The sequence below is a fragment of the Crocuta crocuta genome, unplaced genomic scaffold, assembly GCF_008692635.1.
Source record: "Crocuta crocuta isolate KB4526 unplaced genomic scaffold, BGI_CrCroc_1.0 scaffold95, whole genome shotgun sequence".
Taxonomy (NCBI): Eukaryota; Metazoa; Chordata; class Mammalia; order Carnivora; family Hyaenidae; genus Crocuta; species Crocuta crocuta.
In genome coordinates this window covers 13,306,083-13,332,929 of record NW_027530971.1, presented here as the reverse complement: position 1 = coordinate 13,332,929, position 26,847 = coordinate 13,306,083, and the positions used below count along the sequence as shown (strand labels likewise).

At 52.1% G+C, this 26,847-nt stretch overlaps 1 protein-coding gene across 3 annotated transcripts in view; it reads left to right on the top strand.

The window, feature by feature from the left end:
* CDK5RAP2 (CDK5 regulatory subunit associated protein 2) overlaps positions 1 to 26,847 on the top strand; it is a 166,169-nt gene that overhangs the window by 91,082 nt on the left and 48,240 nt on the right. For 2 of the 3 annotated variants that reach the window (XM_077769941.1, XM_077769942.1), the window contains 5 exons: positions 1,623 to 1,751; positions 8,385 to 8,480; positions 10,057 to 10,244; positions 16,715 to 17,147; positions 22,261 to 22,492. In XM_077769941.1, coding sequence (XP_077626067.1) covers positions 1,623 to 1,751; positions 8,385 to 8,480; positions 10,057 to 10,244; positions 16,715 to 17,147; positions 22,261 to 22,492 — 1,078 coding nt within the window. Of the gene's footprint in view, positions 1 to 1,622; positions 1,752 to 8,384; positions 8,481 to 10,056; positions 10,245 to 16,714; positions 17,148 to 22,260; positions 22,493 to 26,095; positions 26,219 to 26,847 lie in introns of all 3 variants that reach the window. The other variant, XM_077769943.1, reaches the window with a different exon arrangement.

The window sequence follows — 26,847 nt, the reverse complement described above, 5'->3', positions numbered from 1 at the left end:
GTTTGAAGATCCTAAGAGCCACTGAGAAGAGTGGGAAATGTGAGCTCACAGGAGACTGTACTTTATTATAAAATTATCATATATGCGTGACAGATTCAGCTTCTGCCTTGGAATAATTGACATTCTGGCAGAGCAGTCAGACATGTGAACAAGTAATTGCAGCGTGGAGGGTGAGGGTCGCTGACGTAGGCGGCTGTGCAAGGTAGAGGTTGCAGAGGTAGCAGAGGAGGAAAGGTTAATTGTTGGCGGTCGGGGGATGCTCACTTGATCAGAGGAAGCTTTTCAACAGGACTGAGGCCTGAAGTGGGTTTTGAAGGATGAATAGGAGCTTGTCTAGGTGTGTGTGTGGGCGGGGGGTGGGGCTTTTTCGGCAGCAAAAAAGGAAGTAGGTGTAAGGTACTAAAAGTAAAAAGTCGAAAGGCGAAATTAAAATTTTTCAGTATTTTGGGAGGAGTGGCGCAAGGAGCCCCGAGGCATCTTGGTTTGCAAAGACAAGGAAGATGGGGATGGCTGATGGCACCTGTGGCAGTGTGTAAGGACAGGACGCAGTTCACTTGATTGGCACTTAGCAGATATTTGTAGAGTCAGACTGTTTTATTCTCACTGCAGCCTCGAGGGTTGGGTCCAGTCTGTGTTCATGTTTTGCTGTAATGGACATTTGCTGCGTGTAGTCAGGGTGGGATTCCCCACTTTATCTGAAGAACTGACGGTTACTCCATTAGGAAGTCTTTGCGAAATGACTAGCCAGCGGGACTGGGAGCTTTCAGGGAGCAAAGGCGATGTCTGTGAATGGCCTTTGTGGCCAGTCCAGCAAGCCCTGTCTGGGGACTCTGGGGGCTCAGCTCCAGGCCGCTCTGCCTCTGTGTGGGCAGCTGCCCTTCCCCATGGGGCTAGGCACTTTGGCCATCCTTATATGTCATGTAAGCCCCCAGATGTCCCCAGCTGGGGAAACTTGGGCAATGAACTTCTTTGTATAGTGGCTCCTCATTGTAAAATGGGAATAGTGATTCTAGCCTGTCCACCTCCTCAGGAGTTTCGTAAGGAATGAATGACTAAAGCTTGTGGGAGTATTTTCGTAGCTGTAGATTGCTTTGTAATTGAAGACGATTATTAGTACTGACATTGCTAGATAGGTAGACAAAGAAGAAGGTCGATGCTATAAAAGACTCTGACGCAGTCTCAGAATTGTCAGTCTCGGGGGCTCTTCCTCTAGAGGGCCCCAAGTACAAGACAGATCGTGTCAGCTGTCACTCGTGGGGCACGTAGGTGGTGCCAAGGTCATCAGTGCACTGTGACCATGATTACGTTCAGTTCCCACAGTAGCCCAGTCCACAGATGGGGAAATGGAGGCTTACCACAGGATCACTTTGCCTTGAGGTGGTGGCTGTGGGATTAGAACACTGTACCCCGTGTAGCCCGACAGCTGGGATCAGGCTGTCGAGTCTCCATGACTGTGATGCTGAAGCGTCTGCTCAGGATGAAGGCCTGCGTGCAGGCCAGGGCCCAGGGATGCCGTGGCCGGCCGGTGGCGCCCAGGGGGAAGGCCTGTGTGCAGGGCCAGGGCCCGGGGACTCTGAGGCCGGCTGGTGGCGCCCCGCTCTATCTCCGCTCTTATCTCCCAGGTTGGTGACCTTATACAGCTGGTGAAGGAACTGTATGCAGACAACCAGCACCTGAAGAAGACCATTTTTGATCTCTCCCGCACGGGTTTCCAGGGAGGTGACCGACTTGAGTCCATAGAGCAAACAGAGGTAAGAGCAAGTGTTCGTGTTGTGTGCTGACTACAGAACAGGAACAGCTCCCGGCCGTGCTCAGGCTGCCCCGTCCTGAGGAGGCCCCTGTCGGAGCCCCTTTGCCGGACGGGGTTTTGAGGGCCCTGCCAGGTGAGCAGGCTTCCTCCCGTTGGGGGTCTGTCTGCATGGGCACGTCGGGCATGTTTTGATGTCTCTAGTCCCGAGTCGGGCCCTGGGATCCGTGCTGACATGGCCCATCTGGATGGGTGGCGTGGCCTCGGACGGATCTGGAGAGCGGCTGCTTCACCCAGGTAATTCGGCTGGTGTAGATGCAGCTTTAATGAATGGATCCGTTAACGTGGAAAAGCAAATGAGTAAACACGTTTTTCATTTACTTTTTGTATTAATCTTCTGAATTTTGTGCATCTTGTCGCTCCTGGCCTCTGGACTGGTGGATTTGACTGGATGTGTGCCGTCCCTTTGCACGCACAGCAGCACTCCTGCGCCCGGCCTCATGCGGAGGACGTGGTGGGGAGCCCTCGAGCCTGGCCCTCCGGCTGCGGGAGTTTTCTGCTGGGGGCCTTGGACAGCCCGGAAGGGCCATGAGCGGTTAAATCATGCTGTCTCCTAGGACCACGAAGAGCGTGTGGTTCGCTGGGCTCGCGGACCCGTGGGGCCAGTGAGAGGCCCCATCTGTTAGCCATCCAGCCCTGCGGAGCGACAAGGGAGGCCTTATCCAGCCTGGTGGCATCGGGCCTCCGATTCTCTGTCCTCGGCCTGTGCGTACAACAGGGGGCCTGAGGCTGTGCCGCTGAGAAAGAGCCCCTTCCTCCCGCTAGCCCCTAGCTGGCCTCCCTCCCCCACGAGCAGAGCCTCCCCCCAGGCGTCTGTTCAGCCTTTCTCAGGGGACGGGGGCTGTACTGACCACGAAGTGCAGGAGGACCTTTGGTGCTTGGGTCCTGGGCCTTGGGCCCCTCAGTCTTCCTGGTTAGGGTTGTCTTGAATCCCGCCTAGCCGGCCAGGTAAAGGAGGGCTCGTTGCCACATTCTGGCGAAAGATCTGTCAGCCTTGAAGCTGTCTCCTCCCACCTTCAAAGTGCGAGCCGCTCCCAGGTATTTATGCTTCGCTCAGGCCATCTGCTGTCTTTGAGAGAGGGAATGTTATTGATCTCATCCTCCTGGGCTCCAGATCATTTTGGAAACTAAGAATATCTGCAATCTATTTAGGGAGAAACAAGTCTCTTGGTTTGTTTTCTCCAAGGCAGCATTTTTAATAAGCAGCTCATTCTTCACCTACTTCATTTGAGTCGTAAATGGCGAGTTTGTTTGTTCATTTGCCCTTTGAAAAAAATCTGTTAAATGTCCCATTATGTCCTTTGGATAACGCAGGCTTTTTCCTCTTCCCACTCTGAGATCTTAATAACCAGGCGATTCAGACTTGAGTCATTTGTCAGATTGCACTTCAACTTGATGTTCCCTATGAATAGATTTGTCCTGGGCAGCAATGTCCCCTCTTCCCCCGGAATGGGATGGGATGATCCCAAGGTCCGCATGGGAAGCAACCTGTCCCCACAGTGATCTCGAGCTGAAAGGTCACAGGGGTGAGTGTGAGCTGGCAGACAGGGGTGGCCGCCGTTCCCTGGGAGTGCGTGTGGTTCCACTTTGAGGAGGACTGGAGATGCCCAGGCTGTCCACAGCCTCGTCTGAGCAGCCGGGCTCACAGAACGGGGGGCTGGGCGCCATTCCTGCTCCGAGGAGTCTGTAAATCAGGAAAAGCAGGGCAGTGGTGGGGGTGGGGGGAGCGGTGGGAAGCAAATCTCTTTTGTGTTTTTAAAATTCAATGTTTTTCTCCAGTGTTTAATTAACCCGCAGCATTGGGTTAAAATAGAGAAAAGAAATTACCCCGATCCTGTCACTTTAAAACACGCATAGTTAATTAACATTTTGGAATCCTTCCTTCTCTGTCTGTGCAGATGGACACGTACAGGCCCGCAATGCATATACGCTTTCGTTTCCTGTTCTTGTTTCCAATCGCTGCATTCCAGTATAGCATCTTACTTCGCCTTGTGAAGGCCTCGGAATTGAACTGGGCCCCTCATTACCGTTGGACGTGTAGGTGGTTTCCAGCAAGTCCCTCTTTTAAATTACTGGATGAGGGTCTTTGAACACATCTTTTTCTGGGTTTAGGGTTTTTTTTTTCCCCCCCTTAGACTGTATTTCCAGGCACGTAATTTCTAGGTCAAAAATACAGATGTGGATAGATACAGGTATAAAATAAGCATATAATTTATTTTCATGTAGCCTTCCCCTCCCCGCAACTTTTAAGTTGACAAAGGGTATAAACAGCGGGAGGCCCTTGATACGGTTTGTCAGGCTCGTCCTCAACATGGCCGCCCTGGAGTGGGCCCCCTCTGGCTGGGGAAGGCCGCACTCGTTCCCCGCATGGGGGCCGTGCCCTTCAAAACCAGCAAACAAACAAAAGACTGAGAACAGGGGTCCTTTGGTTTGAAAAGTGCCTTAAAATAGTCCACATTGGTTTGTTGCTATTTCTTCACGTTTGTTTACTGGTTATTAATTTATGCGTTCTGGAAAACGTGGTTGAGGACGGACGCACAGGAGTGCTCAGAGCAGCCGGCAGCCAGGGTGCTGAGCCTGCCTTGCGGGCGGACTGCGAGCTCTGTGACGGGTGCAGGTGTTCTCTCTAAGGGGCAGGATGTAGGATACGCATCAGGGCGCAGAAGGGCTTCGTCTTTGTGAGGACTCTTTACCTACATCACTGTTTTTAGAAATGGCTAGAAAACCAAGATTTTTTTTTTGACCTGGAGGGAAAACATGGATTGAGGGACATGATTTAATTGAACGCAGATACTGGACGGGCTGTCATTCTGAATTAGAAGTAGACCTCGTGTGACCCTAGAGGACAGACGTGGTACTCAGAAGTAGAAGGTGCTGGCTAAATCTGCTTAGTAACAGAATACAGTTTTGTGTGTCTGAAGCAGATTTAATTTCATTAAAAGGTGCTTTCTAACAGTCTGACTTCATAAGTTACTATGAATTTTACATGATTTATAAAGAGTCCTGGGCACAGTGCCTGGTATATAGTAGGCACTCAGTAAAACAGCTGATTTAATTAAAACATTTTAAATTAACTTTATTTTGCAAGACAGAGACAGCATGAGTGAGGGGTAGAGAGAAGAGGAGAGAGAGAATCCCAAGCAGACTCCTTACTGTCCGTGCAGAGCCCGACCTGGGGATCAAACTCCCCATGATCACGGTGAGATCATGACCTGAGCCGAAACTGGGAGTCGGATGTTAACCCACTGAGCCACGCAGGCGCCCAGTTTAATTTAATTTCTTTAGAAAGTTAGTGACAGAGCTGGACCTGCAGCCTTCTTCTGGCTCTGTTCACTGTTGTCTTCATGACACCATGGGGCAGTGCTGCTCAAGTTTGCCGCGCACATGACTCTCCCGGGCCTCTTGTTAAAATGAAGATTCTGGTTCAGTCAGCCTGGCACGGGGACCTGAGAGTCCACATTTGGCATGAGCTTCTATGGCTCCAAGGGACACCCTTGGGGTAGCAGGACCGGATACCTTTTGGTCTCACCTCTCACTTTGAAAGACTGTTCGTTCATTTGTTTTTTCAGCAGGTGCTTTAGTGTGCACCTGGCGCTGTTAGAGCTGCACGGGGACACGGGCCTGCTGCAGCCAGGATGTCGGGCGCAGAAGCGGAGGATCAGGTGCCCCCAAGGGTGGGGAGGGCTGCGAAGGAAGAGCACAGTGTGCTGAGGGAGGGAGCGGACCGGGGTCCGGCCTTCCCTTTTGAAGTTGAGGGTAATTCTTCTTGGAGGGGGAAGGAGGGCTTGAAACGCAGATCACGAGAGAATAACCCAGGAGGCCGGGGCAGAACCAGGGGACGGCTCAGACGCTATGGAGCGATGCTTTAGGGACGGGATGTCCTCTAGGGTCAAGTACTGTCACAAGACCAGAAAAAAACGGTGAGAAGTTGTCAGTGAGTCATTCATGTGTGGAGTGAGGGACATTTCTCTCTGTCCACAGCATGTCATTTCTTGGCCGTTGCTGGAAATTGAGTTTACTTTTAATTTTGACCAAGTCAGCAGAGGTAAAGAGAAATGAAAGTTAATCTTGATTTCTGAGTAGTGGTGTGGTTGTGTTTCTGGAAATGAAAAATGGCTTCGATGCTGTTGGTATTTCAATTGGAAATGATGTGGGTTAACAATACTTAGCTTAACTTAGGGGAGACCCTTCCTTTGTCCACAGAGTCAGGGACGAGCTTCTCTGGGCCTCTTCCCTAAGCCCGTGTGGGTTCTGTCTCCTGTGTTGGACCGTCTCTGGGGACCTTTCACGTGCCGTTTCTACAGCGTGTCAGCAACGAGAGCCACGCTGCCGGATGTGGGGATAGACAGTTCTTTCAAGAAGCTTGGAGACAGGCAGAGAATGCTCAGTGGGCAGAGCTGTTGGGGAATCAGAGGGAGACTGCTGTTCTTCCGTTGTTTTAAAGATGGGAGAGACTCCCCGGCATTTTATCCTGAAAAATTTAAACACAGCAAAGAGAGAAGAACCTGATGGCGAACCCCCACACACTCCCCACCTAGATTCTCCTGCTAACATGTCCCACGTCTCGTCATCACTCCATCTGATCTTTTTGACACATTGTAATATAAATTACAAATACCAGTGCGTTTTCCCTGAAATACTTCAACACGTGTCTTAGCTTCAGTATGTGTTTACGGTAGGAGACACAAAATCGGAAGCAGGCTCCAGCCTCCGAGCCGTTGGCACAGAGCCCTATGTGGGTCTCAAACTCACAAGCTGTGAGATCATGACCTGGGCTGCAGGTGGACACTTAACCGACGGAACCACCCAGATGCCCCCATTTTTCTGCTTTTGATCCCCACGTGTTGGTTTTGCCTGCACTAGAGCTTCCCAGAAATGGAATCATCGAGTAGACTTTCATGTAAAGCGTCTTTCATTCAGCATTCTGTTTTTGAGGTTCATCCATGTTGGTCCCGAAGCAACGACATGTTCCTTCTTACTGCTAAGTAGTTTTCCATTGCGTGAACGTATTGCAATTTGTTTATTCGTTCTGCTGCTGATCTGCATTGTTTTGGTTTGGGGATATTATAAAAATTGATCTGAACACTCATGTACAGATCATTCTGTTTTCATTTTTCTTGATGAATACCTAGAAGTGGAATACCTGGGTCATAGGTTTATTAGTTTTAGAGGAAATTGTCAGTACTTTTTCCACAGTAGTCTAACATCTTCTATTCCCACCAACAAGTTTGAGAGCCCTGGTTGGTCTTTATCACTTGAGCACGTTTTAATAATGAGGGACGATGTCAGTGGAGGGAGAGAAGCCCCTTGCCCACATGTAGAAACTTTGATGCCTATGTGAATATATTCATACGTGGCCAGCCTGTTTAATATTTCATAGTTTAGGAAGGTCTGGTTTGTGACATCGTCAGTTCTGTTTGATCCTGATTGTAGATTTGGCTGTGGCCAGGTTGAATGTGTTCTGGTCCTGAAAAGTTTTCTAGAAAATGACTGAAGGAAGGCAGTTTGCTTTGTTTTGTTTGCTTTCTTCCAAAATAAGGGTTTCCTATAAAAGGAAGATAGAAAAATTTAAGTTGGTCTATGAAAATTATGAACTGGATGTAGGAATTCATAAATAAAGCTATAGAGACAGAACCTTAGAAGTCTCGCGTACAACCTGGCCAGGCAGTGACTCAGCAAGTGACACGTCGGTGCAGAACTTGCAGTTTCATCGGTGAGGAGAGGTTCAGTATAATTTTTAAAACCCATCTGACCGATTACCTCCCTGGGTGTGGCCACCTCTCCTCTCCATTTTGATTGCATTAATCCAGGTGTCCCAAGACTAGAATTTTCTCTCTTCCAGAGAGCTGAGATCTGGCCATCTCGGGAACATTGTACCGTCCATTCTGGAGAGTGCAGAATGTGGAAGCTTTTTAAAGGATCAGGGATTTATGCAGTCTTTATAAAACACTGCTCTTCTTTTCCAAAGCATAAAGTTGCCATCAGGCAGGCTCGACACTCTGCTCATTAGCGACGACTTTTTGTCAGCAGAATGACAGCATTGGTGGGACTGTCCATCTCAGATGTGTGACATTCCACAAAGAGGTTTATGTGCCGTGCTAACCAGGAGAAGTGGTGCATAAATCGGGCAGAGCATAAATTTCATTTACTGCTTTCTTGCTGTTTGATATTTTCAATTCCATCAATAGCTTTTCCCCAAAATCTTGTTACTTTTATATAATCTGGAAGTGAATTTAGCAGCGGCAGGGATGCCAGCGGCACAGCAGACAGCATATTCAATTTACAGCAGCTCGGGGCAGGCCCCGCGAGGGCAGGGGAATGGCTTTTGTTATTTCTTGGGGAGTTCTTCCTGAAACACGGGACGCCCTAGGCGGCTGCGTGTGATTGGCCAGAACAGCATCTCTAACTTCGGTTAATTTTTGTTTCATTGGCTTTGGCACTCGTTTCTGCCTCCTTTTTGGTTTGTTTTTTTTGTTTTGCATTAAAAAAAAAAAAAGACATCGCTGACTTATTCATACATATTCATGCCGCGCACTTTTTTGGGTTGCGTTTTCACACCATTCCATGCTCCATGTAGCTTCTGGCTAGCAAGGAGGACGAGGACACGGCCAGAACTGGGGAGGATGACGAGAACGACTTCCTGAGTGACCAGCACGTGGAGCAGAGCGACAAGGTAGGAACGCGGCAGTCCGCTCCCATTGCATCCTCCCCTCGCGGTGCCCGCGCCAGTCTTCCGTTCCTTCTGCCTGTGTCGCGTGCTTGCCGCGTGCCAGTGGGGAGCAAAGACGCCGGGCCGCCTCCTTCTCAGACTGCGAGCGGGGTGGTGGAGCCCATCAGGAAGCAGGACGACGTACGTAGCGTTGCCAGTTAGAACAGGGTTGTTGTAAGAGAATAACAGGCTTTGGATGTTGGACCTGGTCAGATCCTTAGAGATCTAACCCAGCCCATTTGCTTCATGCATTGGAAACTGAGGCCCGTGAGTGGAGGGCATTTCTCCAGGACACAGCATTAAGTCAGTGACAGAAATGAGACGAGGGCCCAAAAGCCTAGGACACAGTGGAAGCGGGAGGCTAGAGTGTTGGCATTTGTAACCTTCAAGGTGTTCGAGTTCTCGTAGTCGTGAATGGGAGAGCATTAAAAGGTAGATGGTTTGGGAAAGCAGAGCAATTCCCAGTGGGCACCGATTTTAAGTCTTGGCCTGTATCTTTATGATCTCAGTTAACCCCTAGGCCTGGGTTTTTCCGTCAGGGAAGTTAACACATCCTTGCTGGAGTTTTTGTGATATTTAAACGGAGTAAATGCTATCACTCTTTTTATTATTATTTCCCAGACTTTCTTAGATGGATGTAATAACTAGTTTGGTGGCAAGCAAGACCCTATAAATAACAGCTCATTCGTGTGGGTCTTGTCTTCCATTTAAAAATCTTAATCATTTCACAAGTGTGAGAGAGGGGTGTGATGGCTAGTGCGCATATCACCAGCAGTAATGAAGTCAAGGGGAGTTATTTATAGACGGGTAGAAGACATTTACAGCTTTGGGAAGGGGGAGGAAGCATGCTAATTGCAGCACCTCAAGACATGCCCCGCACAAGCTTTAACTTGTGCGTCCTTGGTGCCACTCCTCCGGGGCCCTCAGTGACCCAGGAAGGTGGATCCGTAAATAACATCTCCCTGGGAGTTAGGAACGCGCTTCTTTCCTAATGAGACAAATCAACGTCATGTTAATTAGGATGTATCTGTAAAGAGTAAGGCGCCTTTCTGATGTATAATGGGGAGGATACATCGCAAGAAGTAGATCATAGATGTCCAAAAGGTCGTTGATGGCATGGGCTCCGTACCCTTCTTAGGAGGAACTTACCAGGAGCGGGCCCTGGGGCACGGGGGGATACACACATGGTGGGCAGGACACTGCCAGGGCTTTAGGTGAGCCCAGTCTTCTCATTTTATTCTCGTGGTCACCTGGGGAAGTGGCATTCCTCTCCCCATTTTGTGGATGAGGGAACCGAGGGGGAGGAGAAGTGATGTAGACCTGTCTGAGCTCTGGAGGGGGGTGTCTCTCTGCAGCAGGGCACGCGTGTGGACCTGCGAGCCCGAGCCCACTCTCTGCCGTCCCCTGCTCTCCCCTCCCCTCTGGCCTGCCTGCACTGCTCATTCACTCTTGGCCTCGGCCTCAGTCCTCTCTCTCTCCCGCACGCACCCCCTTCCTCTCTTCCAAGGTCCGCATTTTGACCAAATACTCTGATTTGCAGGTCCTGGTGGATTATTCCAAAGGAGGCTGCAAAAATGGATATCTGAGGCACACAGATTCCAGTAGTCCAGATTACGATGGAGCCTGCAAGCCTGGCTGCCCCGGAGACCGGAGGCTAGAAGAGGGTGACCTCGTGAACTTGCTTGCCCCGTTTTTCAACGAGAAGGCCACATTGTTCCTGGAATCCAGGTAGACGCGGGGCCCCGGCACTGCTTTCCTCTGCGGCGTGAGGGGAGAACAAGCTCATTTTGCTGAATGGATTTCGATGGCGGGGCTGCGTGAGGGCCTCCGAAACGTCTTGGAAGGAATCTTGCCAGTCAGGCAATTAAGTAATTAGGCTGCTCGCGCGGCTGGGAGGGGACCCGGGCGAGGCCTCCTGCAGGCCTAGCGGAGACGGGGCGCAGCTTCCCTCCGGAATCGGTCCGGGGAGCCCAGGGAAGGGCCGCGTCTGGCTGTCAGCGAGAGGAATCAGCCCTGCCGGCATCTCTTCCAGTTTCTGCAACAGCTTAGAAGCTGCCGTTGTAGTCGTGACTCGCTGTTTCACGTGGAGCTTGAACTTAAATTCTCTTCTCATTATATCTGCTGGGAGTCGGCCCGTGTGAGGAAATACTTCAGGGGGTTTGCCTCAAAACAAAAAGGAGAAACGCTCCGCACATTTGTGTCTTTCAAATTAACCCTTCGGGAGCAGATTGTCCCCCCTTCACATTCTTCCAAGTCCGTCGTGACAGGGACAGCTGCTCGGGCTTTGGAGCCAGAAGGAGCCGTGCCTTCCTCTCCGGCCACGTCCTCGGGAGCCGTGACGAGGAAGGAAACAGCGTTGAAGGAAAATGGCAGGCGGTAGTGTGTGTTCAGTAGAAGCGCCCCCCTCCCCTCCAGTGTAGACAGAGAAACGGAGCTACGGACTCCTGCCTGTGACTCTTGGCAAGAGCCGGGAACCCAACTGTGTCCTCTGTCGTTGGTGGACTAAGCCTCACAGACGTTTCTTCAGCTAAAAAAGGGGCTGGAGTGCTCTGTTTTTGTGGGCTCAGGCAGGCGGCCCCCTCCCCCATCCCTGGCCTTTGTCCTCATGGGGACACGTGTTAGTGCCTCTTCGGGTTTCTTACCACAGGGACTTAGGTGACCATAGTCGACGCTTGGGAGCTGGGGCATTTTCTGCATGCCAGGGTCCCAGACGGTACATCAGAGCTTGAAGATGCAGCCCTCTGTCCGGAGAGCGCCCAGGAACGTGCCCGGGTGATGCGAGCCGGGGGAAGAAGGGGGGGCTGCCGCGCGGTGGGCGTGTGGGACCTGGGGGCTGCTCCCTGCCAGTTCTGATGGTTGTGGTGTGAGCACAGGGTCTCACAGCCTTCCGCTCTTTCCAGGGAAGCCCCCAAATTATATTCTGAATCTCTTGAGTTTTACAAATGTAGCCCTAGTTCCATTTTTTCAGAAAGCATTTTCTGGGCCGGGCAAGCTTGTGACATCTGTGGTTCCGTTCCCCGGACCCTGCAGCTAACCCTTCCCTAGGCTTCCGGGCCTTGCTGGCCACTCGCAGTGTCACAGAAGGCTTTCTTATAGGAGCCGGAACCTGCTGCCCGATCTCGTTCTCCGGACGGCTGTCGTTCATGGTGCACCGCTGCAGCCTGTGACGTGGACGCGTGGCTCCGAGGGCCCTCCCGCAGGCCCGGCCGCGGTCGGCACCCCCGTCTGGCAACCACACCAGGCACCACATGCCCGGTCCCGTTGCACCCTCACACCAGCTTTGCCTACTGCCGGAGCTGATCTCCTTTTCATAAACGTGGGAGCGGACATCTGGGGACTTGGCTTTCCCTCAGCAAGTAAATGCCACGAGCTGTGGAGAAGTTTCCGGAGGAGTCTTTTACAAAGACTCCTTGGGATAACCAGGATTTTGGTCGGTCAGGGAAACACCAGTCTTCTGCTTCAGAAGCCCTGCTTGGCCCAGGCCGCCACCATCAGCTGCCTGGACTCCGGCAGCACGGCCTCCTCTACTGTCCGTTCTCCACAGAGTGGCTGCAGGAGGTGTTGTTGTTGTTGCCAAAGTGAACTTTTTATTTTTGTCTATCTATTTATCTTATTTATTTATTTTGAGAGAGAGACAGCAAGCAAGCAGGGCTGGGGCAGAGGGAGAGAGGGGGAGAGAGAGAATCGCAGGCAGGCTGCATGCTGTCAGCACAGAGCCTGATGCAGGGCTCGAACTCAACAACCGTGATATCACGACCTAAGCCGAAGTCAAGAGTCGGGCGCTTACCCGACCGAGCCATCCATGCCGTGGTCCAGGCACTTCGTGCCACAGTGATCTTTTTAAAGCTCAGGTCAGATCACGTCTCTTCCATGCTTAAGACCCTCCAGCGGCTTCCAGTGCCCTTACAGTAAGGTCAGAGCCTCTTGTCCTGGCGCCCACCTGTTTCTCTGTCCTTATCACCTACCTCGCTTGCTCACCCAGCTCCTCCCTGCTCCTCACACATCCAGCCTGGTTCTCACCTCAGGGCCTTTGCACTAGCCATTCCCTCTACCTGGAGCACTCTTTTCCCAGGTATATGTATGACTGTGGGGCCTCGGCCAGACATCAGCTCTGTTGCTGACCACTAATGGGAAACCTTGCTTCTACACACAGTCTCAGGACTCCCTCCGTCCCTCCCTCAGTTCAGAGTACTTATCAGTGCTCTACCTGGTCTTATTTAGTTATCGACATACGTATGAATGTCCGTCTGTCGTCTTTTTTTTTTTTTTAATGTTTTATTTATTTCTGAGAGAGAGAGTGAGCGAGCATGAACAGGGGAGGGTCAGAGAGAGAGAGGGAGACTCAGAATCTGAAACGGGCTCCAGGCTCCGAACTAGCTGTCAGCACAGAGCCCGAGGCGGGGCTTGAACCCACAAACCGTGAGATCATGACCTGAGCCGAAGTCGGACGCTCAACTGACTGAGCCACCCAGGTGCCCCATGTCCGTCTGTCTTCTTAATGAAATGTAAACCCCTTCGTTCCTCTTCACCAGGCACATCCGCCGCCTTACATGGCAGGTGGGAGGTGCCCCATAAATATTTCAGTGAGAGTGCAGACGATCCAAAGTGCAGCATCACAGCAGAAGGTAAGTGCAGAAAATTTAGAAAGAGGGAAGTGATTCTTTGGAGTCAGAAAGACCTGGGTTCCAGTCCTTGTTCTGCCTTTATTAAGGGATCTTGAATCTTTACGAGCCAGTTTCTTCATCTGTAACATGGGGTCAGCATCGCTGCGTGCTCTGGCCTTACGGTGACCACTACATGCAGTCAGTGCGGGGCACCTGGGTGGCTTAGTCGGTTAAGTGTTTTGATGCCGCTTCAGGCTATGACCTCACGGTTCCGGGGATCGAGCCCCGCGTCGAGCTCCATGCTGCTGGCGTAGAGCCTGCTGCCCGCTTGGACTTCTCTGTCTCCCCCTCTCCCTCTGCCCCTTCCCTGCCTGTGCTCTCTCTCTCAAATAAATAAACTTAAAACACAGTGAATGTAGTCAGTGTATTTAAGGATCTGACGCTCTGTTAAGTGCTTCACAAACGTCAGTTCGTCTCCCCTTACACCTTCTCTCTGCAGCAGAGAGTCTCAGGAAGTGTGTATCAACAACGCTCGGGCCCCTGACAAGGCCCTCGACTGAACCATTAAAAAGGTCCTGATCACGGCAGTGGCTTGATAAATGTGCCGCTCAGATTCCCAGTAAAGTAACACTTGAAATGTTTTATTTTACAGCACCCCCACAGTAGTGTATTACAATGGCCTCTTTCGCCACCTTTTACCACCCATTTGTAAAGTCTTTTTCCTGGGCTTTATTGTGTGCTGTGAGTGAGTAACAGGCCTGCCTCCTTTGGCTAGCTCAATAGCAATTGTCATTACTTTTAATCTATGTTAAGAGGAGGAGAGGGAAGGAAAATTGAGTTTAACATGCTTAAAGTACCAGAAATATTTTTAAAGTCTGGGTTTACTAAATTTTTAGATGGTTTGTGTCGTCTAGATGATTCCATCTTAGGAGTGAAAAATGCACCATACGTTTTAATTTTGTTTTGCAGGCTATTTTATTTTTTACCCCGCTTCGGCCTGCTGCGGCTGTGTGATCTGAATGGAGTCGCCTGTGCCCCAGAGCTAAGCTGATGGGAGTCCAGCCGGGAGTAGGGCCTTCCCCTGCCAGTAGAGGGCGCAGCGGGGAAGGTGAAACTCGGGCTCACGCCTGAGCTGCGGCAGACACGTGGGGGGGACCTTGAGGGAGCCCGTCCGTAGAGGCTGGAGGAATTGCAGAGAGGAGAAAGGGCACATCACAGATGGGGGCCTTCCTGCCCCCTGTCAGTACTGACGGCCCAGACCTCGCCTTCTGACACCCCTTTCCTGGAAGTTAACAGCTGCCCCGCTGGCCTCTCCTTCTTTCCTTGCCCACTTCAGTCCCTTTTTTACCTTATTTTCCTGCCTCAGTCTCCGAGTTTCTTCTTTCTTTCTTAAATGAGTCACTTTTTTTTTTTTTTACCGTAAATGAGTAGCTTTTTCTTCTTTATGTTTTAGATGATTTACATGTACTTATTTAAAATTTTTTTTAATGTTTATCCTTTTTTTTTTGAGAGAGAGAGAAAGAGAGTGTGTGTACGTGTGGGAGAGGGGCAGAGAGAGAGAGGGAGACACAGAATCTGAAGCAGGCTGCAGGTTCTTAGCGGTCAGCACAGAGCTCGATGTGGGGCTTGAACTCATGAGCTGTGAGATCATGGCTAGAGCTGAAGCTGGATGCTTAACTGGCCGAGCCACCCAGGTGCCCCTGTACATACTTATTTTAAAATCTTCAGTTACTTTATTGATTTTATTTTCTTGAGCGTGAACTTTGGTCTGTTGGGTTGCGGCCTGTCTGTTGTAGCAGTGGGCTGCGTGTGCGGGTTTGATTTGCCCGTGTATACAGCCGGCTCCGTCTCCCTGCTTCCTCTTTCCCCTGTGGGGCGCCGCAGTTGGCTTTGCTTGGCCCTCTGGCTCCTGAGATCTCCATGACTTTCCTCCTCGGTTTCTGACCTTTGGATGAATTATACCTTGTTTTTGAGGCCTATAGTGCACCCTGTGATATGCTCTTGTTAGGTGTTTTATGCTGTCACTTACATGGGTTTCGAGCAGGGTGGGTGGTCTCCTGTATGTACTCACATTGCCCCCTTGACAGGAAGTCTCTCCACTCGTTCTTCACACAGCAGCCGGAGTCCCCCCTGCAAAGCACACGGGTGACCGGGCCACTGCCACAGAGCCATGCAGTGGCTCCCCTTTCCTCTCCCACCTCAGCTCCCCCTGCCTAGCTGTCAGCCTCACCCCCTTACCCTCCAGCGTGCCTCAGCTGTACTCACCTTGTTTGCCAGGCCTAGAATGTCCCATTTCCCTTGGGCCTGGATCCCTGGGATTGTGGCTCCGTTAATTAAAGCCTGCACAGGCCTGTGTTGGCCTTCGTACCCCATGGAGTGGTGGTGTGCTAACATGCCTGTCTCTGACTCAGGCTAAGCCTTGCAGGAAGGTTTGCGCCCTCGGTGCCCGTCGCGGGGCCTAGCACAGGAAACACCCACAGGGGTTCTTCAGGAGCTGCTCTGCAGTCTTGTGCATGCTGGCCTGAGTTCCTGGGAAACAGAGCCTGAAGTGAAGACTAGGGTACAGAGGCTTCTTTGGGATGTGACTCCGGGGAGCAGAGAGGGTCAGACAGGAATAGAGGCGGAGCCAGTAGGGGCACACGAGTGATCTGGTTAGTGCCTCGGGCGGCCTCTGAGGGACACGGTAGACTGCGCCGTAGCGTCGTCTCTCCGGGCGCTGGGAGAGGGGGACGTTTCCAGGCAGCTCTCTCCCCCCACTGCTTGAGGGTCCCCGCCCCCTCCCCCATGTAAACCGGTTCTCACTTCCCACTGCCCTGCTGGGGGTCAGGGAGCCCCGGGAGAGCCCCAGTGCAGCAGAGGGGGGCCAGGAGTGCTTGAGGCGGGGCTGTCTGTGTCTCCCGGTGCCATCCACACGTGTCCACGCAGCCTGAGCTGGGTCCACGGGAGCCTGGGGCACGTGGCCAGGGGCACGAAAGGATCTGCTACCTGTACGCCCTCTCGTTTAATCCACATCACTGTCCTGTGGGGGGAGACTGACCCCTCTTCCAAAGAACCGCTGAGTTAGAATTTGGAGCCGCTTTCGTGTGATTTCAGAGCCACTGCTCTTCCTGTTAGGAGGGGTTCCCAGCGTCCCTTCGTTCAGCACCTACTTCCTGAGCACGGACTGTGCACCATGATGGGCCTGCTCCCGGATGGGCCCTTAGGGTTAGTGGGGCCCACCCAGCTGTAATTGCCCCTGGATATAGGTAGGGAGCTGGGGGTGGGTGGACCTCGCGTTTGCCGAGAGCACTTGATGGTCCTGTTTGCTCCCTCCTAGGCCCAGCCTGCGTCCGTAGAGTCACGGGGCCCCTCACTTGCTGTGTATTTGTGTCACGTCACTTCTCCTCTTATCCATGGCGTAGACGAGGTAGTACCCACCTTGCGTGGTGGTCCTGAGGTGACCTAGGATAAATTCCTGGGTGTGGGTCCCGGCACTTGGCCGGCGGTCAGTGTGCTTAGTTTAAACAGGCTCTAGGCCAGTTGGGAAAACTTAGGAAACTGGGAAGAGCACGAGAAAACCGAGTTCTTCCCTTTCCTTCCCTTTTGGAAAAACAGGCCTGATCTCCTGAAAGTGCTGCATGAGCTGCTTCTGGAACGAATATGCTTGACAGAGCAGGGAGTTTCTGCGGGACACCTTGATGGTGACACCAAGAGGCCACTCGAGCAAACGGCTCTTCAGCCAAGAGCCGAGGTCGGACATTTGGCCCTACCCAACTCGTCCTCCAAGCCCCACGATGCACCGAAGTCGCCGTGGACAGCCCCGCTCGAAAGGGCAGGCGAAGCATCCAGGCCGGAGCTGAAGGATGCCTCCGTGCAAACCGTGACCGTGGAGGGGGACGCGCACCAGTTCCCACAGCACGGCCAGAGAGAGGCTTGGGAAGAGAAGCCGCCGGATGCCGTGTTCCACACGGAGGGCCCGCCAGAGAGCTTGTGCGCGAAGCCGAGGAGGCACGCTGCTCGCCCGGCCTTCCCCAGTGGGGCCCACAGAGTAAGCTCGTTTGTACGTAATTTATTAATGTTTTATTTTATACAAATGTAAGACTTAAAAACTCACCTCTGATCCCGCTTGATTTATATAAAACCCGGTATCTCCCTCTGCCTGTACTTAGCCTGCCCTCTACCTTGCAGTGTGTGTTTTGTCTTAACCTTCCCCCCAGCCCAGCCTTATTTATCTATATAGCGTGACATTTATGTGGTTTTCTTAGAAAGATAGAGCCATATTTATACGTCTGTTTGTGTAGCCTTTTCTTCCATGCTGTGTACCAGGAACATCTTTCCTGGTAGTGGCTTTGTAGGATTCTGTGGTGGGGAATGTGCCAGAAATTGTCCGACTTTCACCTCCAGGTGGACACTTAACTTTTGTAGGTTGCAGTGAAATTGGGGTAACTGGACTTTAGGAGTCAGGCCGAGAACGTAGGTTTTCCCTTCTGCAGACTTTCTGGCGGAGAGGTACTTTTCTGTGAGCTTTGTCCACGTGCTCAGATCCGCACGACACCTATCAGAGCACAGGAAGCCAGAATTTGAATGCCCACAGGTGGCCAGCAGTTAAGGGGCGGCACTGGGGCCGCCATGCCCTGTCCCAGGCTGGCCCCCAGCTCCCGCTGACCCACAGTGGTAGGTCCAGTGCTGGTGGGGGAGTGCGTCTTGCTTCAGTCAAGATACTGTCTCAAGATACCATCACACGTACCGGATTATTAAAAGCCAGACTCTCCTGGCAGTGTTCGATTGGACCTTTTGCTGACACCCCCCTGGGCACAGGGGTTGGGGTTGGTTGGTCCCCAAAGCAGGGAGAGGTGTGTGGCCTGGTGGAGAAGCGGGTCATGTTTCTAATCGAGCTGCAGCGAGGGCTCTTGGCGTCCTGTTCCTGACGGGTGTTTTGTATCTGAGAAACCAGCTGTACACACTGCTTCGTGGCATCAGAATGGGGAAGTAAGTTTATTTTCTGACCACTAAATTACTGCTTTTGTGCATACCACAGGGAGTTAGCTATATCATTAGCAAAATTGCTTTTGATTGTTTTAAATTATGCACCAAAACTGTAATTTCTAGGAAAGGGTTTTCTAAAGATATCAGTAAAGAAAAAAAAAAGACACCGCATTATATTAACGGTACTCCAGATGCAAATTCGTGCAATTTGGCTGGAATGGAAACACTCTCATCTGCCCCCGGCCCTCTTAGTTTGTACCTGAATGTTAGGAAAACCCAGGTAGTTTTTTTTCCTCCCAGTTTATGTGGGGGATGGCCTCCTTTGTGCAGGAAAATCGCAAAATTGAATGAATTTATTAATTTCCCTGAATATATTTAAAAACAATGTTTTTTGTTGTTGTCGTTTGTTTTTATTTGGAGTTCTCCTTCTTACGCGTTTCTTCAAAAGGAAGGCAACCGCGTTTGTTTTTTTAGCGTCTTGTGTTCATGCCAGGATTGTGCTAGAAATTCTAGACCGTCACATTTAGTCTTCTCAGGAAGCATATGAGCTAGGTGGGCCTTCCCCGCATTTTACACATGAAGAAATACAAGCTCAGAAAATTGTCCAGAGAGAGTCGGCTGTTGGGAGGACTTGTGGGACGCAGGCCGAGGCCCAGCTTTGGAGGCAGGCGGGGACACTCTGAGCATACCTTTCTCAGGAAGGGAGGCGCCCCCTCATCACCACTGCACACGTGCCCCGGATTGCTTACCTTTCTCGGCAGCTCGGAGGTTACGGGTGTGACTTAGAACCTGAGGCTGGTGTAGCGGCGACACGAGGAAGTGTGTGGTGGGTGCCCGCTGGAGCCTCGTACGTGGTGGTGTGGGAGCGTTCCTGCCCTGCCTCCGCCCCTGGGTGAGGGGTCCCGCTCTGACATCTGTAATGAGGTGGTAGGTGGGACTCCGCTCAGCGCCCATAAGGTAGCATTTTGTGCGGCGTTATTTTAGAAGCCGCGTTAGGTTGACTGACGGCAGTCTTCCAGCCTGAAATTGGCTTTGGCATTTGTGCGCTTGCAGATATCTTTTCTCCTGCCGTATGACACACAGCTTTGGATCTAAGAATAGAGATCGGTGGAGACTGAGGACCAAGCAGAGACTGTTATTTTCCAGTCCCCTTTGACAAGGCACGCACTTCCTCCCAACTGGTCCCCTTCACCACCTCAGACTGTTCTCGTCCTTGAACCCGTTCTCTCCCCCTGGAATTTCAGGATAGAGAGTCTCACTTTCCTTGACTGAGCAGTAGAGGCCAAAGAGCTGCTGCGAGGTCCACGTCTCTACCCGGTCTGTCGTATGACATTGGACGGGTGGTTTGGCATCTCAGTTCTTTGTCTGGAAAATAGGCCCGATAACTGCTATTAGGTAGCCTGTGAGCCCTGGGAATGCAGAGCTCGCCTGCGGACTGTGGGAGAATGTGCTTGAAAGCATTTCACATCCTGGAACGGGCAAGCAGGGCTCCTTCCTCCCTTGTCCTTGGGAGACGCTGCTGATTTCGGCATTCCCAGGATCCCGAGTATTTCCTGTTTTCCTCTCAGGTTCCTTCTCTTCCACTTAAAAAATTAAAAAGAATAGTAGCTTCATTGAGGCATAATCCACATATCATACGGTTAACCCACTTAAAGTATATAGTGTACTGCTTTGTTTTGTTGTTTTTGTACATCTGGAGAGTTGTGGAACCATTACCATAATCAATTTTAGAGCATGTTCATTATCCGAAAAGAAACCCTGACCCATTAGTGGTCATTTTCCATTCCCCCCCCATCTGCCCAAGCTGTAGGCCGCCACTTTCTGTTTCTGCCTTTATTCGTCTGTCCTCAATATTTCATATAAACGGACTCACACAATATGTCATGTTTGGTGACTACTTCCACTTAGCATAATGTTTGCGAGGTGCGTCCGTGCTATAGTCTATATTAGTGCTTCAATTTCTTTTTATTGCCAGATAGCAGTCCATTGTATGGATAGAACACATTTAATTTATCCATTCATCAGTTGATGGACATTTGAGCTCTTTCTACTTTTCAGGTATTATGAATAATGCTGCTGTGAACATTCACGTACTACAAGTGTTTGTACGCACATGTGTTTTCATTTCTCCAGGGTGAATACCTGGGAGTGGAATTGCTGGGTCAGGTAGTAGCTCTGTGTCTTCTGTTTAACCTTTAAAAAAATTTTTTTATATGTTTGTTTATTTTTGAGAGAGAGACAGTGTGAGCAGGGGAGGGGCAGAAAAAGAGGGAGACCCAGAATCCGAAGCAGGCTCCAGGCTCTGAGGTGTCAGCACAGAGCCCGGTATGGGGCTCAAACCCATGAACCGTGTGATAATGACCTGAGCCGAAGTTGGACACTTAACCAGCTGAGCCACCCAGGTGCCCCTCTCTTTAACCTTTTGAGAAGTCACCAGACTATTTTCTAAAGCGGCTGCTCCTAGTTTACGTTTTCACCAGAAACATGATGGTTCTAGTTTTTCCACATCCTTCCCAACACTTGTTATTATTTTGATTATCAGCTGTCCTAGTGGGTTAGGAGTGGCAGTATGTCCCTGTGATTTGGGACATGTCCCCGATAACTAATGATATTGAGCATCTTTCTGTGTGTTTTTGGCCATAACTCCATGTCCTTTTGAGAGATGTCTACCAGATCCTTTGCCCATCTTCAATTGAATTATTTGTGTTTTTTATTATTGAATTATAATAGTACTTAAATATTCTAATTTTGGTCCCTTTCCCCAGCTTTTGAATATATTTAAAATTCCCCACACTCAAAAGTCACCCCCATTTGGCCTCTTAAATTATTGTTTGTATGTTCATGTCACAAATAGTTGTTGAGTACCTACCGTGTTCTTGTGCTGAAAGCTGCAGAAGGAGTATGACCAAGAAATGCAGAGTTCCTGAGCCCCAGAGCTTGTCAGCCGGTGTGGACGATAGACAAGTAATCGCACAGGCATTTAGTTTTAATGGTACCAGTGTAGGAGGCAGTGAGTGTCCTTAGCAGAGAGTCCTGACCTGGCCTTGGAAATCAAGGCCCATTCTCCCGAGGAAGACACCTATGAGCCGGGTGCTAAAGAATGCATTGGGATTATGCGAGGGGTGGGGGATGGGGCAAGAAGAGTGTTGTAGACACAGGAGGCGGTGTAGGCCACGGCCCTGGGCCTGAAGGAACACAGACACTGAGGAACTGTTAGAAGGTGAGAGTGTGGGCATAGGGAGGCAGGAGAGGGGCAGTGACTTGGGCAGCATGGAGGCTGTGGTAAGGATTTTGCCCTTTGTCCTAAGGGAAAAGGGAAGTGTTAGGATGGTCTTAAGCAGAGGTGAGGGATGATAGGTTCGCCTTGCCTGCTGCTGGTGGAGAGTGGACTTGAAAGGCCAAGGGCGCTCAGGAGGTGCGTTGCCATGACTGGGTGAGCGCCAGCCGCATCTTGGGGTTGGTGGGGGACGAAGAGAGCCGGGAGGCCTCCGAGAGGACCTGGGGGCAGGGGCCAGTGGAGCCCGGCAAGGGGGGAGAGTGGGTGACGAGCGTAAAGGGCAGTTTGATGAGGATGCGCCGTGAGGGGATGGTGGTGCGATTCACCGAGAGCGTTGAAGCCGCATGGCTTTGGTGCGGGGACTCGGGTGGGGCATGTGAGGAGCTGAGCGCTGGGCTGGCCGGTGGCAGTGAAGGTGTCTACGCCAGGCGGTTTGGGAGCACTGAGCCCGGGCAGTAGCCCTGGGATCGGTGACTCAGTAGCCACAGAGGACTCCAGTGGGGGGTGGTTCTGGTGTACTAGCAGGGGCAGGAGGCAGATGGGCTTAGACCGAGCAATGAGGGCGGGGGGAGGAAATAGAGAAGGAGCAAGAAAATGTTTCTTAGAAGATCGTGTTGAGGAAAGGACTGCCACGTATTGAGCATCTGCATGTCCGCAGAGACGGTGGGCCAGGGCCAAGCGGGTGTCGACGGGGAAAAGCTTGGCAGCGGCCAGTCAGAGGAGGGACCTGCCAAGACACAAATTCCGTAGACCGGGGGATAAGCATAGATGATGCCATTATAGGAACCAGAAGTGTGGACAGCCGGCTTGAATCCTGCTTTACGAGGTCGGCGTGAGAATGTGTTGCCTGCGTGACCAGTGGACGTGTACTCATTGTCCCCTCCGTGTGTCTCTTCAGGACGCCAGGAGGTCCCGCTTGCCCATCCTGAGGAGAGCGTCCCAGCCAGCAGGAGATGTGAGTCGGCCGCCCGCCCCCCAGGACCTGGTGACCCAGCTGCAGGGCCAGGTCCTGGAGCTACAGGGGGAGCTGACGGAGTTTAAGGTCCGCAACAGGCAACTTCAGCAAAAGCTAATCCTGGCCGAAGCGATGATGGAGGGGAGGCCAGCGCCAGACGAGACACTCCTGAAAGGTGAGCGCCAGGAGAAACGTGTTCTCTGTGAGCGAGACAGACGAGCGATAGAGCTGCTCGAAGCGTCAGCCTGCTGTTTAGAGCTGCAGTAAGCTTGAGTGTAAATTTTATGAATTACAGTGATTAATCTTGACACCTGACAAACATACACTCAAAGGAACACAATAAGGGAAATGAATCTGTTGTTTTCATTTTATTCCTGAGTCCGCATGGGGAGGGACTGGCCAGTGCTCGCAGGTCGCTGCGGCCTTCCCTGGGGGAGCGTGTGGGTACCCCGGCTGGGGGATGATTTGAATCTGGGTTTGTTTTCTTTTTCTGGTTTTGTCTATGGAAGCCTCGTGCATATGGCATCGTGTGTGTAAGCAAGAGTCCTCGTGGCGGGGTTTTCTAGAACATTCAGGCTCCATCACTTTGGGTCCCTCAGGGCTAATTCCAAGCCATTGTTGACCTTATGTCTTCCTCTAGAAGTGACCTGCCCCCTCGCCCACTTTGAATCTGTTGTTTCTGCCCTTGCGGGAGCTCCCAAAACAGAGAGCCCCTGGGTTAAAATGTGTCCAAGTTAGACTGCATAGACTCGGAGGGGGCATATGATGTACTGTCCCCTAGGCTGAAGCAGTGGCAGTGGTTTGGGGCCACCACCCCTTCGAGAATCTGAAGAAAGCGGACAGCCGTTACCACAGAGCATTGTAGGTTAGTGCCCAGGGTGGGTCATGCCTCGTTTTCGGAGGGTTCATGAGCCCATAGAAATACACGCTCGCTCCTCATCTTGAACTTGTGCTTCAGGCAAGTGATAGCAATACCCAATACCAAGAACAGCAGCAGTCTTTTATTTATCTATTCAAAGCCCAGTGATTAAATCCTCCTGTGTGCCAGGCCCCACTGTGGGCCCTGGGGAGATGGTGAACGGAACAGGTGACCAAGGTCTGTGTATACTTGCGTTCCTGTTGTGGGGAGGAAGACAGTGAGCCGACAAGTAGGCAAACCATGTGTGAGATGGCAGGTGCGGTGGGGAGAGAGAAGGCAGGGCTGAGGCAACGTGGAGTGGGGTGGAGTTTGCTGCCATGTGTGGGATGAGCTTCCCTGACGAGGTGACATTTGAGTGGAAACCAGCAGGAAGTGAGCAGAATAGTCAGTCAGCCTTGGGAAGTGTGCGAGCAAGGGCAAAGGCCCTGATGTTGTTTTGAATTTGGGAAGTTGGATGAACGAGAAGGCCAGTTCTGTGGCTGACGTGGAGTGAGGAAGGGCAAGAGGTCAGGGGGCAGTGCATCAGGTGGGCCCTCAGGGTCGTTCTAGGGCTTTGTCTTCTACTCAGGTAAGACCGGAAAGTACTGGAGGGTTTGGAGCAGCAGAGTCCCATGACCCGACTGCAGCTCTCAAGCAGGGGTTGGCAAAGTGCGGCCTTTGGGCCCTGCTCGCTGCCCGTTTCTGTCGGAACATGGGAACACTCCTTCGTTCGCATCGTGTCTGTGACTGCTTTGGTGCTCGAGAGCAGCGCTGAGTCCTTGTGTGGAGGCCGTGTGGCTCACAGAGGCTAAGATACCCTGTATTTGGCCCTTGGAGAGAAGTAGGCCGACCTGTGCTGTAAAGGATCACCTGTAATGTGCGCCATCAAATGATGGCGTCCTCTTGCGCTGAGGCGGGCCGGGCCGCAGGAGAGGTGGGCGCAGGTGGGTGTCGGGCGTCTGGTTTTGGACTGATTTGAGACGCTCGTTGACCGTCCCCGTGGAGATGTCAGGTCACGCTTGGAGTCGCAGGAGTCTGGAGTTGGAGCCGGATCTGGGCTAGGGCTGTAGACTCAGTAAATACCAACATACTGCCGGTACTTGAAGCTCCGAGACTTGGAGCCTGGGGAGCAGATCCAGAACTGAGACGGGGACTCTTGTGAGTAGAGCTGGACAGAGAAGGAGGGGCCAGAGAGACAGGAAGGAGCCTCGAGAGGACGCATCCAGAAGCGAGGTCAAGAGCAGGCTCGCTGTGCCGCATATTGTTGATAAGACAAAGATGGAGTATTGGCTTCAGGATTTCGTCACGGGACGCTGTCCCTGGTGACCTTGAAGGGAGCTGCGTCCCTGGTGTGGCTGGACCTGCCTGGCACGGCTTCCCGAGAGCCCATGGAGGAGGGGAACCGAGACGGCAGGAGCCGTGAGGAGCTTTACGGGAAGGCCATGTGGACAAGCAGGGCAGTTGGGACCACATTGACAGGGGGTCTCAGGGAATCGATGGATTGGGACCGTGGGGGCTGCAGCAAGGTGAGTGGTCACTGCTATGGCCTGGCAGCGTGAGCCGTGGAGCTGGAGCATCTCGGGAAGAGATCATGATCTGGAAGGGTCCGCGAGGAGTGAAGGCGCCTACGCTCTGCCAGGTCTGTGATAACGGGAACGGGGGAAAGAAACGTCCAGTCCTGGGGAGGCGGGGTCGGGCTGCCCAGGTCCTCAGGACGAGGGGGCAAGGTGCGTGTTGAGGGAGGAGATGGAGGCAGTTTGGGATTTTGCCATTGAGCAGTTTGCTCTCTGGGCTGGAGATTGCGTCCGATGAGGGGATTGTCAGGGCAGCCCAGGGCCGGCGGGGGGCTGGGCGTCGTGGACTTCCTGTGTCAGTGATGAGACAGGTGCCTGTTGTTTATCCGGCCCCATTGCCCACTTGAAATGCACCATCTAATTGCTGCTGCTTCACATCCTTGAGGCAGGAACAGTCCTTATCCCCGCTTGTCGTTGAGGCCACGATTTCAGAGAGAAAGTGACTTGGCTACAGTCATACTGGCACTGACTTCTGGAGCTAGATTTGAACCACTGCCTGATTTCGAAGCCTGTGCCCTTTACTGCTTCATAAAGCCTCGTGTGTGATACGTTGCATGTGGGTTTTCTGACGATCTGTAGCCTGTGGTGTTTTCCATGTATCTTTGGGTTCTCGGGTTCACCGTAGTGGAGGTTTCAGGATGATTGGGGCGTTGGCAGTACCGCTCTTTCCTTCCCCCCTCCTTTCCCACTTTCTCTCCATCCAGCCACCCAGCCATCGACTCATGCGTTCAGTGGATGTTCCCTGAGCACCTGCTGTGTTCCAGCCTCATGCACTGGGTGTAGGAGAGACATAGAGACACAGAGGAATGAGATTGTCTCTGCCTCTGAGAACCCCCTGTCCGCGGAAGTGGGGGGCACTTCAGGGAGGGAAGATTTTTATGGCAAAGGTGACTCAGCCCACCAGAGGCCCTGGCACTTTGCCCCGAGCTTGCTGTACGCACTTACCAGTGTTTTCCTCTCTTGCTGAGACAGGGAGCCTCAGCCAGGTACCTCCCTCACAGGTGCCCAGGAGACCCCGAGGCCTCTCTCTTCCGGGGGGAAATGTGGGCATGAGTCTATAGAATTCATTTTCTCACTCACAGTTTTTTGAGAGCCTGGACTTAAACCATTTCAGACAAGCTGCAGTATATTTATGCTTTTTACGTCCTGTTATGGCAGCTCGATAGATTAATTTTATCTTATAAATTGCATTTTGCCTCCCCAGTGTTTTCTTTTTCCCCATTGTATCTTTGTGTTCTCAGTTGCTTGGGTAAGTTTCAAGTCTATGGTTTTATTTATTTTTCCTTCTCTTCACAAACGCCTGTAGCCCAGCCCCTTGGGGGAGCAGCCTACCACGACAGCCCAGGGGAGCAGAAGGGAATTACAAGCGTGCCCGGTGTCTGCAGAGACCAGCACGGGGACGGCGATCAGCACACCAGCGACGAGTCCGGTCAGAATTCAACGCCCGTGTGTGTTGAGCAGCTTCCATGTGCCAGGCCCTCCTTGGGGTGTATTATAGAGACAAATTGTCACTAAGCCGTGCAACAGGCTCCATAGGACGTCACACGAGGAAGCTGAGGTTGTTAGAAAGAGTTGATCCGGGGTCATCCAGCTGGTGAGGAGATAGACGAGCAGAGGTGCGGTGGACCGTGTGGCCGAGCCTGCCAGTCCGCCAGCCATGCTGTCCTCCCGAGCCGTGGGCCGGGTGCTAGTGGGCACAGGACGTGTTCTTGGGGACCCTGCAGCCCGGCAGGCAGGCAGGCAGGCAGGCAGGCAGACCCCTGTGCGGTGCCGGCTATGTTAGTTTAGCTGTGCCCCCCCGGGCCCCAGCTGCCCATGAGGCTGGGTGAGAGGCGAGCCTGAGCGACTCCTGCTTTGTGAGGTTTGCCAGGTAGGTCAGTGGGAGAGGTCCAGAGACAAGAGTGAGGTCCCCACAGGCGAGTCGTGTCTGTTTCCTCTTGGCAGTAGGGAGTGTTCTAAGCAGACAGATCGTCACAAAGGGTGATAAAGGAATATTCATGTTCCCATTCAGCCAAAATGAACAAATGCTTACATTTTTTCTCTTTACCTTACATCCCC